The sequence below is a fragment of the Taeniopygia guttata genome, chromosome 2 (assembly GCF_048771995.1).
Source record: "Taeniopygia guttata chromosome 2, bTaeGut7.mat, whole genome shotgun sequence".
NCBI classification, from domain to species: domain Eukaryota; kingdom Metazoa; phylum Chordata; class Aves; order Passeriformes; family Estrildidae; genus Taeniopygia; species Taeniopygia guttata.
The window spans coordinates 117,244,405-117,258,636 of record NC_133026.1 but is presented as its reverse complement, the minus strand read 5'-3'; the positions used below and the strand labels follow the sequence as shown (position 1 = coordinate 117,258,636).

The following is a 14,232-nucleotide window of genomic DNA, read 5'->3' as shown; positions in this document are numbered from 1 at the left end:
CTGATACTAATCATTGATTTTTAGAAGAGGCCTTTGATGTACTTTATATGTTGCTATTCTTTCTTAGTAATTTATCGTAGTAATTTGATACAAATTAACAAATAATTTTATTATCTTTGACTTCTTTATTTTCAATTATGGGGTGCTGGTAATTTTTATGGTTCTTTCCAAAAAGTCATTTATATCGAACAAGTATTTTTCTGATAAATGTAGTGTTAGATAGACTAGTTCTTTTACTTTATAGTGCCATAAGAGGCATGTTTGTGTTAATCCATTATAATTTTGACATAGAATACATGGAGAACTGGGAGTTCAGCAGAGGGAAACTGCTGTAAACATCTCTTGCACAAAATAGAAAAAGGAAGAGAACATATTGGTGACTTTTGTGTGCCCATTACAAATAGCAGTAGGAACTACAGGAGTAGTTGATTTAAAAGAAAAAAAAAAGCCTTAAGTATTGTTCATTTGTAGGCAGAAAGTAATTGTGCTGGAAAGGAGGAGGGAGGGCTGCTGCAGTGGGTAGGGTGAAGTTTTGCATTATAATGTCAGCAATGGCAGCTAGGTTTTGAACAGAATAGAAGGAGGAGATGAGCAAGTCCAATATCACAGTGACATTTGTGCCAGTGTGGGAAGAGAATGGAGGGCAGCTCTTGCAGATTTTGCAACAGTTGTGTGGAGTAGGTAGCAAAGTTGCAATTAAAGTTGCCAGAACAATAAATTAAGATCAAAAAGGAGGATGTTGCACCAAAAGGTCTTTTTCTCTTCTGTTTCATTGAAGGGGTGCTTGGCTTAACCAAGTGTAAAAGTAGTAACCTCATAGTTATATTTAATACAGAAGATAGAAAAAAATTAAAATAGCAAGTACTTGTAAAAATAGAATGCTTATATAGATAAACTTTACATAACGGAATGAAAAAAAGCTATGTGTACAAGTTAACATGTAAGCATAGCTTCTTTTAGATTAGTTTATCAAATAGGAGAAATCTGAAGTCATCCTTCTCATAAGAGCCCTCTCTACCTTTTAGATGTGCTTTTTGCAAATGCATTTAAAGTACTACCAGAAGAGCTTCTATTGTGGAAGCCTTACACATCATTCATACCACCATCTATTTTGCACTCTAATTAAATCATTTTAGGAGGACATTTTGATCAGGCAGCATTGGTCTTGCAAGTTTGTAAAGGCAGAATGCTGTATATAAAACTCTGCTGGATGAGCTGCCCTGGATGAACTGGTGTGGAAGAATTTCCCCAGTAAATGTTGCATATTTATTTAGTTGTGAGGATGTGACATGAGATTAATTCCAGCCTAGTAATAAGCTTGATTTAGAAGAAATTTTTGTCTTCTTGTACCTCAGCTTTCGTCTGTGCTAGGTTCGAAATTCAGCAAAATGTATTATGAAAATGGGAGTTAGCATATTTGCAATGTCCTCTAATCAACAGTGTTGTCTAGCTTTTCTCTTTGCCTGATTACATTTCTATTTGTATATGTGTTTGTGATAAGTTGCATAGATATAAAAATAAAATGGAATATAATTATAATAGATTTGCATGTTGAAATGGGTTTTTTAATGTTCAGTAACGTTTTCTTCCTATCAGTTGCCATTGGACAGTTGGTGAATGCATTAGAATTAAGCAAAACCACTGGTTGCTGGAGACAGCTAATAGAACCTTGTCATGTAGTAAGATTTAAATATTTATGAATTGGTGTAGAATATCATGACTTGGTGTAGAGAAGTTTGCTTGTATAATTTTTGTGACCAATTTGTTTGAAATAATACATTTCTTATAGAATAGTCACTGATTTCATTGCTTCCAATGAATTAGTATTTTCATCTTATTTTTTAGGAAACAGTCTAGTCAGCTTAACCTTTCACCTGTTTAATCTACATGGACTAATTGAACACTTCCAGTTAGATACGATGAAACTTCGTAGATTTTTGGGTAAATACAGCTTTTTATTTTGATGACTATTGCTGTTTATCTGCATTTTTTTACCTTAACTGAAGTCCTGATTGTAGTTTAGCAATAAGGTTTGAAGGGTACTGATGCAGTCTACATTGTGCAGTGATTTAAATTATGTTAATTGAGATGATATCTCAAAGTTTTTATGAGTATAGAATTTTCTGTGTTAAATCCAAATAAGTATTAAGAAGTTTAATAGTTTCATAGCTGATGCTGTATTCTATTTATTAAATATATTTAGTATCTATTAAACAATCAGGAATATATGTGACATTGTGTGACATTTATATTGGGGAAGCTGGACAGCTCCTTTCTTTGTTCTGATATTTAGTTCTGTACTGATCTTTACTTTTTCCAATTATACAGTTTTCTATGTATGAAATATGTCAGAAATATTTTCTGGTGCCAGTTTGGTGTTATCTCTGGCTTGCTCAAATTCTCCTACAAGTAAGCTTTGCACTGTGGACATAGTTTCTCCCTAGACAGCATACAGGAAAAGTTTAATTTAATGTGTGGGCTTGTGTCATTGGAATGGTTCTTTGAAAATAAGTAAATACCGTGTAGAATATTCAAACCGGGTGGTATATTCACTTGACAGAGCTGTCTGCATCCCACTACATAGACAGGTGTTGGTATGAGACCTCCTTCCTTTGGTTCTTCTGTGACAATATCTTTAATTTTGTGAAGAGGGATGATTTTTTTACCTGACCAGGAGAAACAAGTTTCTGGTCCCTTTCAGCAGTTTTTCACAGTTTCAGAGAAAACAATTCTTTGGTTACAAAGCGTGTCACTTAACAGGGGAGCAATCATTTGGAAGTATTTTCTCCCCTTTCAAATAAGAGAATGTTTTTGTTTTCACAATGTAGTTCTCTTTCAGTTTAAAAAAAATCAGTTCTGTCTTGCATTTCATGTTGTTTTAACCATTCCTCCAGTTTCAGGAATGTTAATCAGTTGACCTTAGTGACTGATATATTGGAATGCAGGAAAATCATTACAGAAATCTGGTTTTAGGCTTCTCGAGTTCTAACTGAATGTGGTTTGTTTTTCTCATCTGGTTAGTTGACATGATGCAAATGATAATACTTGAAAGACCAGTTAGAAATTACTGGCTTAGTTAACTGGTTATCAGAAGATGAGAGTTTTAACTACATATGGCTATTCAAAGTCATAATCCATTAAAATGAGATTAGATTTTGAAGAAGGCAAAATTTATACTAAATTTGAAATTCAACACCTTTCCGTTTTTGGTAATGCTGTCTACTTAATATCAGTAAAAAGCTCTGTCCTAGTCCATTATAAAATCAAAGAACTTTTCTTCCAAATACAGCTTCTTAACATGAACACAACTCATTCTTTTCTTTTGCTGCTCTAATCCATAGCGATCTGAAGATCAAATTCCAGAAGACTAGGACAGCTCAAAAGGTCCAGTGCCACACAAAAATCACATTATATGAGAATCTACTAGAGTATTTTAAAGTAGAGAAATCTTGATTTTAGTTCCCTATGGGATCTTAAGTTTGGTTTTTTTTTTCTGTGTATGTGTATATATACATACACACACACACAGTGTCTTTCAGTGATTTCTATCATCTACTTGGAGATCTGCATCTTCTTACTGTCTTTACAGGTTCTTATTCCAGACCTGAACCAGGGGAGAGAAAATGCAAAGCACTACATTCCTGAAAACAGGGTTGTTGTGCTATTCTGATTCTGGCAAACTGTGATTAAAATGTTGACCTGGGTCTGCCTTAATAAAATAAGTAAGTTAGGGAAATTGTAAAGTTCAGGTAGTTGGATCAGCTGATGAAGCCATAAGAAAAATTAAAAAGAAAGACAGGGATATATGCATTCATGCACTTGATGTGAGGAATAGGTGAGAGAGAGTTCTCATGCAGATTAATAAAGACCAAAGATACTTATGTTGATTTTTATTATTTTTCATAGCTGTCCCCCTATCTGTTGAGTACTCTTGAGATGACATGGTGGGGACAGTATTTTGACTTTTCATGAACCTCAGCTTTCACAAATACCATGTCAGTAATACTATAACATTACATTCATAATTACATGGATCCTTTGGCCTTGTAAATTGAGTAGAAAAGAAGCTTGTGGGCATGTTTGTTTGGTGGGTCTGACAGACAGGAAAGCATTCTTTTGAGGTTTGCTTGCAAGAACTAATGTCTAGTTCAAACTATATTCTAAAGTCTTGCCTACTACCTCAAGATTTTAGAGGTAGTAGGCAAGACTTTAGAATATAGTTTGATTGCTGTGCTTCTTCCCTTCAATCCTTTTTAACATTATAGTTTTTTCATTCCCTGTACTTGGGCTAATGTTGATGCCCTTCAAAGAATTCTGCCGGTAATGTTCCAGGGTAGTCAGGAAGATGAAGGAAAGAGGAGGAGAGCAAGGAAGAAGTTAAATAGGGAATATTGAATCTAGGTGTAGTTAGTGAGACCAGCGTCTAAATGAGATTCTTTTCTAAATAGCATATGGACTTACATTTGCCTGAGTACCAAGTATGAGAAAATTCCTAGAATACATATAGAAGTGGTTTTCCACTACCACTTTCCTGAATGGGAAAGAAAAATACTTCATGTGATGGGAACGCAGTGCTTAATTCCTCTAAAGTCCTGTTTGTTTTCATGTCAGATATGAAGTCATCCTAATGGTTTGATAAATAGCATAATTTTCATTTTGTATTCAGTGTTGCTTTACCATTCAGACAGATTGTCAAAAGACAGCTTTCCCTGGGAAGTTCTCAAAGTCAGAGTATTTCAGATTATATATTGTTTTCAAGTTGTTTAATTTTTGCTCTGAGATGACTTTACATGTAGTTGATTTCCTTTCCTGTTTCCTTGCATAAAAATCTTACAGCTGTATCATGGTTCAGCTGATGATTTATTGATTTATTGACTGATGCTTTTATGTGTGTGTAACTTGTGATACTGTATATTTCTGTGCCTAATAGGGGCATATAAAGTGGTCCTTGAAAAAATTGCAGTTTTATTTAAATTTGGATATTTGTTATTTTCCTGCAGTTATGGTTCAAGAAGATTATCACAGTCAAAATCCTTATCATAATGCAGTTCATGCTGCTGATGTGACTCAGGCCATGCACTGTTACTTAAAAGAGCCCAAGGTAAGGCAGCATTCTCACTTTTACATCAGTCATACACACAGAAATATGTCTTTGTGTGTATATGCATATGAATGGATTGTGTGCACATATCACAGAATCATTTAGGTTGGAAAAGACCTCTGAGATGAGTCCAACCTGTGACCAAACATCACTTGTCTACTAGACCATGGCGCTGAGTCCTACATCCACTTAAACACCTTTGCTTAATCACCTCCAGGGACAGTGACTGTACCACTGGGGACAGCCTATACCTATGTCTAATCACCCTTTCAGTGAAGAAATAATTCCTAATGTCCAACCTAAACCTCCCCTGGCATAACTTTAGACTGTCCTCTATGCTGTTGCTGGTTACCTGGGAGCAGAAGCCAAGCCCCACTTGGCTACAGCCTCTTTCCAGTTGTAGAGAGCAGTAAGGTCATTGATCTATATATAAAGCTACATGCATATATGTATGTGTATATGCACATACAGCATTTATCAAAAGTAAAGAAACCTAAGAACCTAACAAGAAACACTTTGAACTCTCCCTTGACTTCCCTGTTGCTGAGCTGTGGATTCACACTTAGTGTGCTTTTCTTTTTTTCCCCTCTCTGAGCTGACATTGTCTTTTGTGTGACTTCCTGTTGAACTAGAGCAGGGAATTAAAGTTACAGCTATTGAATATAGTGCTGTGCCCCAAGACATTTATATAGAGTTGTAGCCTGAGTCAGAGCTGGCAACAATAAACCTGTGTATTTGTCATCTGGGGTGTTTTTTTTCTTCCATAAATTACTATTAGCCTTGCTTTGTTCATCTTTGCTGTTACTGAACAGTTTGCTTCTACGAGAGGCAGTTCTTAGCAACACATCAGGAGTTCTCTTCAGCTTTCTTTTTAAGAAAGAGTAGAGTGACAAACCTTAAGGAGCTAAACTAATTTAGTGTTTGTTCCTTACTACTTAGACTGCTGTCAGGCTGCTTCAAGTGATGTCTTGGACAATTTCAGGGCAAAGTCCTGTCCTTCTGTATGAAATCGAAAGCTGTAGTGCTCTGTAGCTAGATGAGAGGTTATCTATCTTGATGCAGATTATCACTGATCTGGTATTCCCTTGAATAGCATAGCTCTTTTATTCTGCTTCTGAAGTAAAAACAAGTAAATTTTGGTTCCATAAAACCTTTTTCAGAGACTCTTTGCCTCCCACTCAGTTTCTCAGTGCTGCTCTCAGACCAGTTGGTGCAGTGAGCCTGATCAGAGCTGGTACATGATGAGCTTTTTTATGGCATTCAGTTTGGAAGCGAGCATTTTTTATTTAATACTCGTGATGGAAGTTTTGTAAAGCTACAGATACAAGAATAGGCTTGGTATTTTTAGTAACATGTACAGCTATAGTTCAGTGTACTGAACTACAGCCCTGTTGAACTAAAGTACATAATAAACATGTGAGGTGTGATAGATGGCAAATGCAATAGGGAACATAAACTTCTGTCCTTGCAGGGTGTTTGCTGCAGTTCACCTATTTATATGGACAGAACTGTCCTCTCTGTTTTAGTGCAAACTAAAGTTTGTTACTGAGTTTAAACTTTCAAACCTCTCAACCACAAGAAGGAACACCTATGAACAGTGACAGTAAGTCCATGTAGATGCATGCTGAGTTAATTGCCATGCACATTGAAAATATTTATTTGTGGTGGATTTTCCTCCTTTGGGTCTCTTCCTGGTAGACTTTGAAATACAGTTTTGCATAAGAGTAGAAATACATTCTAAATAGTTCTAAGTCTTCCAGAGCATTAGTTTCTTCCTCTTAGGAAGAAAGTGTTTCATGCTTTTTAAAATATAATATGAACTTAAAGCAGAATAGACACAAATGGACTTGGTAAATGAGAAGGAGAGCTAATTTTAAGAATTTGCTGCTTTTATGGGGTCTGGTTAGGAATTGTGCTTCATTACTAGACACAAAGGATTTTGTGTGCTGGCAATTTTTAAGAGTGAACCTTGACGTTCAGAAAGAGTAATGCTTAAACCATTTTTGAAGTTTTGTAGCTTTTGGGGGAGAAATACTATGAAAAGTCAGTGGAATGTTAGTTTTACATCTTCAAGATTTTCTCCAAATTTCGATTGGCTGTTAATTACTAAAAATCAAAAATGCAACAGTCATGCACTTTTCCTAAGGCAATATTGCATTACTAACATTTGTTGGGTTTGCCTTTCAGCTTTCCAAGTCTTTAACTCCATGGGATGTCCTGCTTAGTTTAATAGCAGCTGCCACACACGATTTGGATCACCCAGGCGTTAACCAACCTTTCCTAATTAAAACAAATCATTATTTAGCGACTTTATATAAGGTAAGGATAAAATTACTTGTTTTGTTAAAACCAGGTTTGGAGAGGAGTATAGAAAAGGATTATAAATTGTGATGTGTTTAGCTAGTGATAGGATTGAACATAGACATTGTTTCTATGTCATTGTGATAAAAAACTGTGCAAATTAACTAAGTATTCAGGATTTGTGGGTTTTAACCTCTGGGAAAAACCAAAAAGAAGAGAAGAAAATAAAACACCAATCCCAAAACACAGCCAAATTGTATCTAGCTCATCCGTTTAAGAAAAAGGCATTGACTGATATGTGTTAATCCCTTTTAATTCACAGAATACCTCAGTATTAGAAAACCATCACTGGAGGTCGGCAGTGGGGTTGCTGAGAGAATCTGGTTTATTTGCACATATGTCATTAGAAAACAGGTATGTTTATACCACATAGTATAGATTAGTTTCAGAGAGAAGCAATCTGTCAGCTAAGACAGCCATGCAAAACAAGATAAGCTATTGCACAGCAGTTTTGGTACAAAATATAGACATCTATTTTAATAATTCCTGGATACTGTGCTGGTAGAGTAGAACAGTTCATGGTGCAACGTGATACTCGGAAAATAACATGTATTGCAATCACATTGAAGGAGTGTATTCATGTAGTCAAGCACCTGTTCAGACTAAACTTGGCAGTCTTTTCTTGTTCTGCCACCACAACTGTAGTTTAAAATAGACCATCTTCACCTACTCTTGACAAGAAATAATCCTGAGACAATCAGTTCGTGCATTTTCAAGGGAAAAAAAAAGAAAAATGAGGAGGAGGGAAAAAGCTAAAAACTGTTTTAGTCTTCCTGAAAGCTGCCAATGAAATATTCTGATATTTCTGTGAATGTTGCAGGAATTTTTCAGGAAAATAAAGGAAAAAAAAAAAGTGAAAATGCTTATTATAAAGCTTGTATTTCGATAATAATAAGTATGATAAAATGCCATGTAGATCTAGTGATGACTTGTTCTTAATTGATATACTTTTGGATGTTTGGTGTCACTTATTTCAGGCAGCTGATGGAGAGCCAGATAGGTGATCTCATTCTTGCCACAGACATCAGTCAACAAAACGAGTACCTGTCCATGTTCCGATCCCATTTGGATAGAGGAGATCTATGTTTGGAGAACGCAAACCATCGTCACTTCATCTTACAGGTGACCTTGCTGCTCATATTTTTGAAAACAGCATTTTAGTGGAAAGAACTAATTTCCTTTAAAATACTAAATACTGCTTCTGCCAGGCCTTCTCCTTCAGAACTGTCTTTTAGTCTTTCTGTTCCATTACAAAGAGGTTGTTCCCTCCACTTCAGTTCCCACAGCCAGCACTTCTCCCAGGTGTTGGTGTGTGTTGGCAAGTCTGGTAACTTAGAGCTGCTGAAGCCAGGTGTTTCCAAGACAAGATTTAGCTTTTCTAACAACTCCATTGCAGCCACAGAACTGTGAAATGCTTTGTCAGAACACATTTTGGGGAAGGAAAGCACTGCTGTTGTGAATCAGTTTGCAGTTGTGCTAGTGAGCTTTAGCAAACTTTAAAAACAAAAGCCTTGAGCATCTTCTTCGGTTTGTAGGCATTTTCTTACTATTGCGGGCTATACGAGAAAGTGGACAAACAGATGAGAAGTTCAGTCTTGTGCAAGCTATTGCTAAAAATACAAGCATGAGAACCAGAAATAGAAAATACTGCTTGCTTGCTTTGGTGCTTCTTTTTCTGAAGTTATTTTTGGTTCCTGTACCAGTGACTCTACTAAATATAGTGGTCCTGAAATACTTTGAGTTAACTGAATTTCCATATTACTCAGGGATGATCATGAGATCTCACAATTCCCTGAGTGTTTTTTAAATATTACAGAACATAACTTTGAAGTACAAATGGTAGGTAGGTTTGTTATTCACAAAACTTAAAATAATCTGCTATCAGGAGAGAAATTACAGGCACTTCTGTTGAAGGAAAGGTGATCTAACACTGTGTGTTAACTTGTTAGATGGCTTTGAAGTGTGCAGATATTTGTAACCCCTGTCGGACATGGGAGCTGAGCAAGCAGTGGAGTGAAAAAGTAACGGAGGAGTTCTTCCATCAAGGCAAGTAAGAGTAGAAGTATCTGTTAGTATGGAGAGAGTGTCCATGAGCCCTGGTCCATTTATATTCAGCACTAAACAGAGATGTACAGTGTAGGATTTTTTTTTTACTTTCATGGGTTGTGTTTCCTGCAAAAGATCAGTTACTAACACTCAGTGGAGAATCTGCTTAGAATCTGAACCTAGAATGGCTGATGCAATACATCCTTCAGCTGAAAGGGGCTTCAGAGTAATAATTATGGTAATTTTGAAATTGCCCTAGTGGTTTCAGCCAATTATGGAATATGTTCATCATGTGTCTTCAATATTTAAGCTTCAGCTGTGAGGCCTGTTGGTAAGCAGGTAAGAGCCAGGGAGATTTTTTGTTACTGTGCAGTTTAGACTACTTATGTAAGCAGTTAATAAAGCCTTTAATTGGCAAATGGAGTGAATTTGCTCCATTGTTACTAAATTGTTTTATAATAAAATTAAGGCTAGTTTGGTGGACTTGAGACCTGCTAATTTGCATGTGAATATGGTAAATGGGGAACAGACTGCTTTATTTGGTGCTAATCATGTGAGACTTAATATTGGATAAAGGTGGTAGGGAAGCAGAAACACAAATTGCCTTTATTGAGCAATTTCTGAAAGCTAAGCTATCCTCTTCCATATTGCTGAGGGAGGATTAATTTGTCATTTCTATGACAGTGTAGGAGGTTTTGCAAGAAAGAGGATGGTAATCCTTCAGGAAACTTGTGGTTCTGTGGGGTTTCTGAAATTACTGTTTGATGAAAAATACCAAGTATTTGATATTCAAATGCAGTAGTTTTAAGTATTGTTAGTCTGACAGATCTGCTTGGGTTTTTGGGAGATGGGAAGATAAGTAAATGCATTCCACCAGCTGCAGGGTAGTGTCCTTGTTGACCAACAGTCATAGCTCATTTCTTTTAGTGTTGACTTGGTTGGGACTTGATTTAATGGTTGCATTATACTTTTGTTTCTTTAGGTGATATAGAAAAGAAATATCACTTGGGTGTGAGTCCACTTTGTGACCGACAGACAGAAACCATTGCCAACATCCAGATTGGTAACTGCAATTCAGTTCATTTTAGTAGACTTCTTTCAGCATGCAATTTGAAAAAAAGCACCTTTTGAATACATTTCCTAGAGGCTGAACATATTCTGTGTGGCAGCACTTTATTATAAAAAGCAATTTTATTTTTATTTGCTATATAACATCTTGTTTATGAATGGTGCTGCCCTGGCAGTCCTGGGGCCCCTCTGTTTCCTCACAGAGCAGGTACAGTGTAGGAGGCAGCCGACTTCTCCACACTGCTGCCCAGAACCTTCCTCATCTGAAGGGTGTTTTGGGAAGAAGAGGGTCCCTTCCCCTTGCCATGTGGTCTTGGGTGCCTTTTGCACCGAGCTTGTCGCAACTGGGCATGCTGAGTTTAGCTTTATGGAATGTCAGCATTCCCTTTAAATAAATTCCCTCCCTTAAGGAGGGTGTACGGGCAGAGCTGCGATGGAGAATGGTGGATAGCCATTATATTAATAGTTTTTGCTAACCTGACTTAGATTTACATAGTAAAATGTCTATTTATAGTTATTTTAATAAAAGTTGATTATGGAGATGAAATGGGACTCAGTTAAAAATATATTAAAAGGAAAGAACAAATTCAACAACTAGCACAGTATGAATTCATGCTTTAGATTGTCACAAGCTGATGTGTTCAGTCAGCTGCACTGTTTAATTTAGAATGCTAGGAAATCATGTATTATTTTAAATAAGACTCACTTTTGGCTATCTTACCATTGATTTTTTTTTTTTTGCTTCATGGAATAGACATTACAAATAAATGAACATGTGCATACACATGAAGTACATCAATGTGTTGTTTAAAAAATTTCTAAAATTTGTATTTTGAAGTATTTTTAGTCACCCTAGTATTGTGAAAACAATTATTTTTTTTTCCCCTGTGTAGTATAATTCAGAAACACTGTAGGGTAATTAATTATGAAATATTTTAGAACTTTAATTTTTCTAAATTAAAGTGTGACTTAGTTGCTGATGTTTCGATTTCTTTCCCCCTCCATATTGTCCAGTATTTCTCTTCATTTGGTCATTGCTGTGAAAGAAAGGTTAATTTGTAATGCAGTATATATATTGCTGTTCTTCTGATTAGTAAAATCTTTTACATTTGGAGAGATTTTTTTAATAGAGGTGCCTGAATATTTAAAAGCACACTGGAGATTAGTAGTTTGACACACTTATTATTTGCTAAATGCTATTTAAAATATTTGGTTTGAGTATTATAATTTTTCTCTGTATTGTTTTTTTATTTCATCTGCCTCTGCTTGTTTTGGAAGGTTTTATGACTTACTTAGTGGAACCACTGTTTGGGGAATGGGCCCGGTTTTCCAACACGAGGCTGTCACAGACCATGCTTGGCCACCTGGGACTGAACAAGGCAAGCTGGAAGGGAGTGCAGAGGGAACAGTCGGGCAGCGGCGACGATGTTGATGCCACTTTTGAGGAAATGGACTCAGACATTTTACCTCAGGAACCTCGATTGTCCTGACCTCAATCTCCATGACAAAACTGCCTCTTCCCTCGGTATCTGCACGGTTGGATTAAAGGAGACACATGCCAGCCCAAGGTTTTGGTAGAATGGTAAAATGATGCCAGCATTATTTATTTCCAAGTTTTTCTTTGACACAGACCATTTGACCCAGAATTTTTTTAAGCTGCCAGATCTGAACATAGAGCAATATGCACCCGCCTCAGTTGGTTGTCGTTCGGAACCTCGAATATGCAAAGCACAGCAGTGACTGAGCCTTGGAGCAATGGGACGAAAGCTTCATCATGCCCCATGGCTTGGGTTTTCTCATGATATTTGGAATACGGTCTTCAAATCTAAGACTTGACATGGATTGTTCCACTCCCTTGGAATTTAGCAAGACTTGCATAAATGTGTTCAAAGCATACCTTCCACTCAGTCCCTGTTTTAATACGGAAATGTGAAGTGCCCATCCTCTGCTGCCTCTGGCAAGACTTGATGTTTACAAATGTACTCTGAAACTGTCGGTTCTAGACTTAACCTTTGCGCATGGCTGTGAAGGAACCACTAACTTGGGTTTTTTGCTTTTTTAAAAGAAAAAGATCAAATTTGAGACTGCAGCTCTTGTTTCTTTGGATGCCAGAAAAGCCTCCCATTTGCCATAATTTTGTTTGTGCACTGGGAACTGAGCATTCATCATAGAGCACAGCCAAGCTTTACTCCAGTGCTATATGGGAATGCAATTTTTTAACGGCGAAAAACACTTCTGAATCTGGGAAGGGAAGGGGTGGGGGGGAAGCGTCTGAACTGCATTGCGATTCTGCAGTGGGAACATCGCATGTTGTTCTCACTATTGTACACTTGAACTGCACATGCAAGAAAAAGGTGGAATGTCTAAACACCATAATCAGCTCAGGGTATTTGCCAATCTGAAATAAAGTGGGATGGGAAGCGTGTCCTTCAGAACAAGGGTACAAATGCCCCTTTCGCTGCAGCGTGTGTGTATGTGTGGGTGTGTGAGTACGTTTGGGATGGGGGAGGGCGGGAGGGCTTGGGGAAGGGTTTGAACGGTAACATTTTTTTTTGTTTAATTTATTCTTTTAGAATGTGACAATTTCATGAACAGCCACACTGGGGAGGAAACTGTAACAAATTGCTACAGATGCCTTAAACTATGCACAAAGCTAAGTGACCAAATTTGTTTTTGATTTGAAAAAAAATAATAAAAAAGTGCATTGTTTACGTATTCCTCCCTCTACTGAAACATTACCCACTGATGGGTTTTTGATGGGAAAAGGAGAAAATGTTTTTTAGGACAAAATTAAAGGACTAATTTTAAACTTAAAACATTCCATTTTTGTAATTTGTTTTACATTGTTTTAAGTACAGTAAGCACAACTGTAATCTAGTTTGAGAAACTGGTGCTTTCTTTTAGTTCATTTGTATTTCCCTGTTATTATTGTAAAAGACTGTTTATTAATTCTGTTTACAGTTCGTTGCAACAGCCATTTTTGGACGAGAGCTTCAGCGTAAAGCCATTTGTAAAGGCTTTGCCATATTCATTTTAATATGTGCCTGTTGCTGTTAACTTTTAATTAATAAAACAAAATCTTTTCACGTTATGCTCCTGTACATTTAAGTTATGACTGAGTCCAGCGTTGTGGAAAGGTAGCTAAGGTTGCAGTCAGCTTCCACTGTAAAACTAAGCCAACTTTTGGATTTGAAAATACTAGTCCTCATATGCCAAAATTGATTGCCTCTTGGAGCTTGGCCTTTTACTGTTGAAAAGCAAATCCTGACTTACCTGATTGTTTCCCTTCTAAAACTGTTTATTATTCTTTCATGTTCCCTGAAGTAGTATCACTAATCTCAAAGTGGCCATGTTTAAAGAAATAAATTTCTAATGAAACCATTCTTTTGAGCCTGCGTGAACTTCCTTCCTTTGCTGCCAGTGCAAATTCTTGATGTTGACTCCAAGAGAGAAGGATCAGATGGGACAAGGAGCTCTGGTTGTAACTTCCAGGAGAGAAGTGCCATTTTTGACAGGTTGCCTTTGAAAGGGTGCTTAAAGCTGGGAGAACACAGAGGTTAACAACTGTGTGTAACTTAGCACAGAGAAACTGAGAGAAACTTACTACAGAGCAACACTTCACTGGGTTAAACGTGGAAAAGTACTGATTCCTCTTG

General features: G+C 36.8%; 1 protein-coding gene across 4 annotated transcripts in view; it reads left to right on the top strand.

The window, feature by feature from the left end:
- PDE7A (phosphodiesterase 7A) overlaps positions 1 to 13,957 on the top strand; it is a 75,527-nt gene extending 61,570 nt beyond the window's left edge. For all 4 annotated transcript variants that reach the window (XM_002198776.7, XM_012572105.5, XM_030266269.4 and 1 more), the window contains 8 exons: positions 1,846 to 1,941; positions 5,001 to 5,101; positions 7,289 to 7,420; positions 7,725 to 7,816; positions 8,440 to 8,584; positions 9,412 to 9,508; positions 10,491 to 10,571; positions 11,855 to 13,957. In XM_002198776.7, coding sequence (XP_002198812.4) covers positions 1,846 to 1,941; positions 5,001 to 5,101; positions 7,289 to 7,420; positions 7,725 to 7,816; positions 8,440 to 8,584; positions 9,412 to 9,508; positions 10,491 to 10,571; positions 11,855 to 12,066 — 956 coding nt within the window. In that variant the 3' untranslated portion in view covers positions 12,067 to 13,957. The remainder of the gene's footprint in view (positions 1 to 1,845; positions 1,942 to 5,000; positions 5,102 to 7,288; positions 7,421 to 7,724; positions 7,817 to 8,439; positions 8,585 to 9,411; positions 9,509 to 10,490; positions 10,572 to 11,854) is intronic.
- The last annotated feature ends 275 nt before the right edge of the window (positions 13,958 to 14,232 follow it).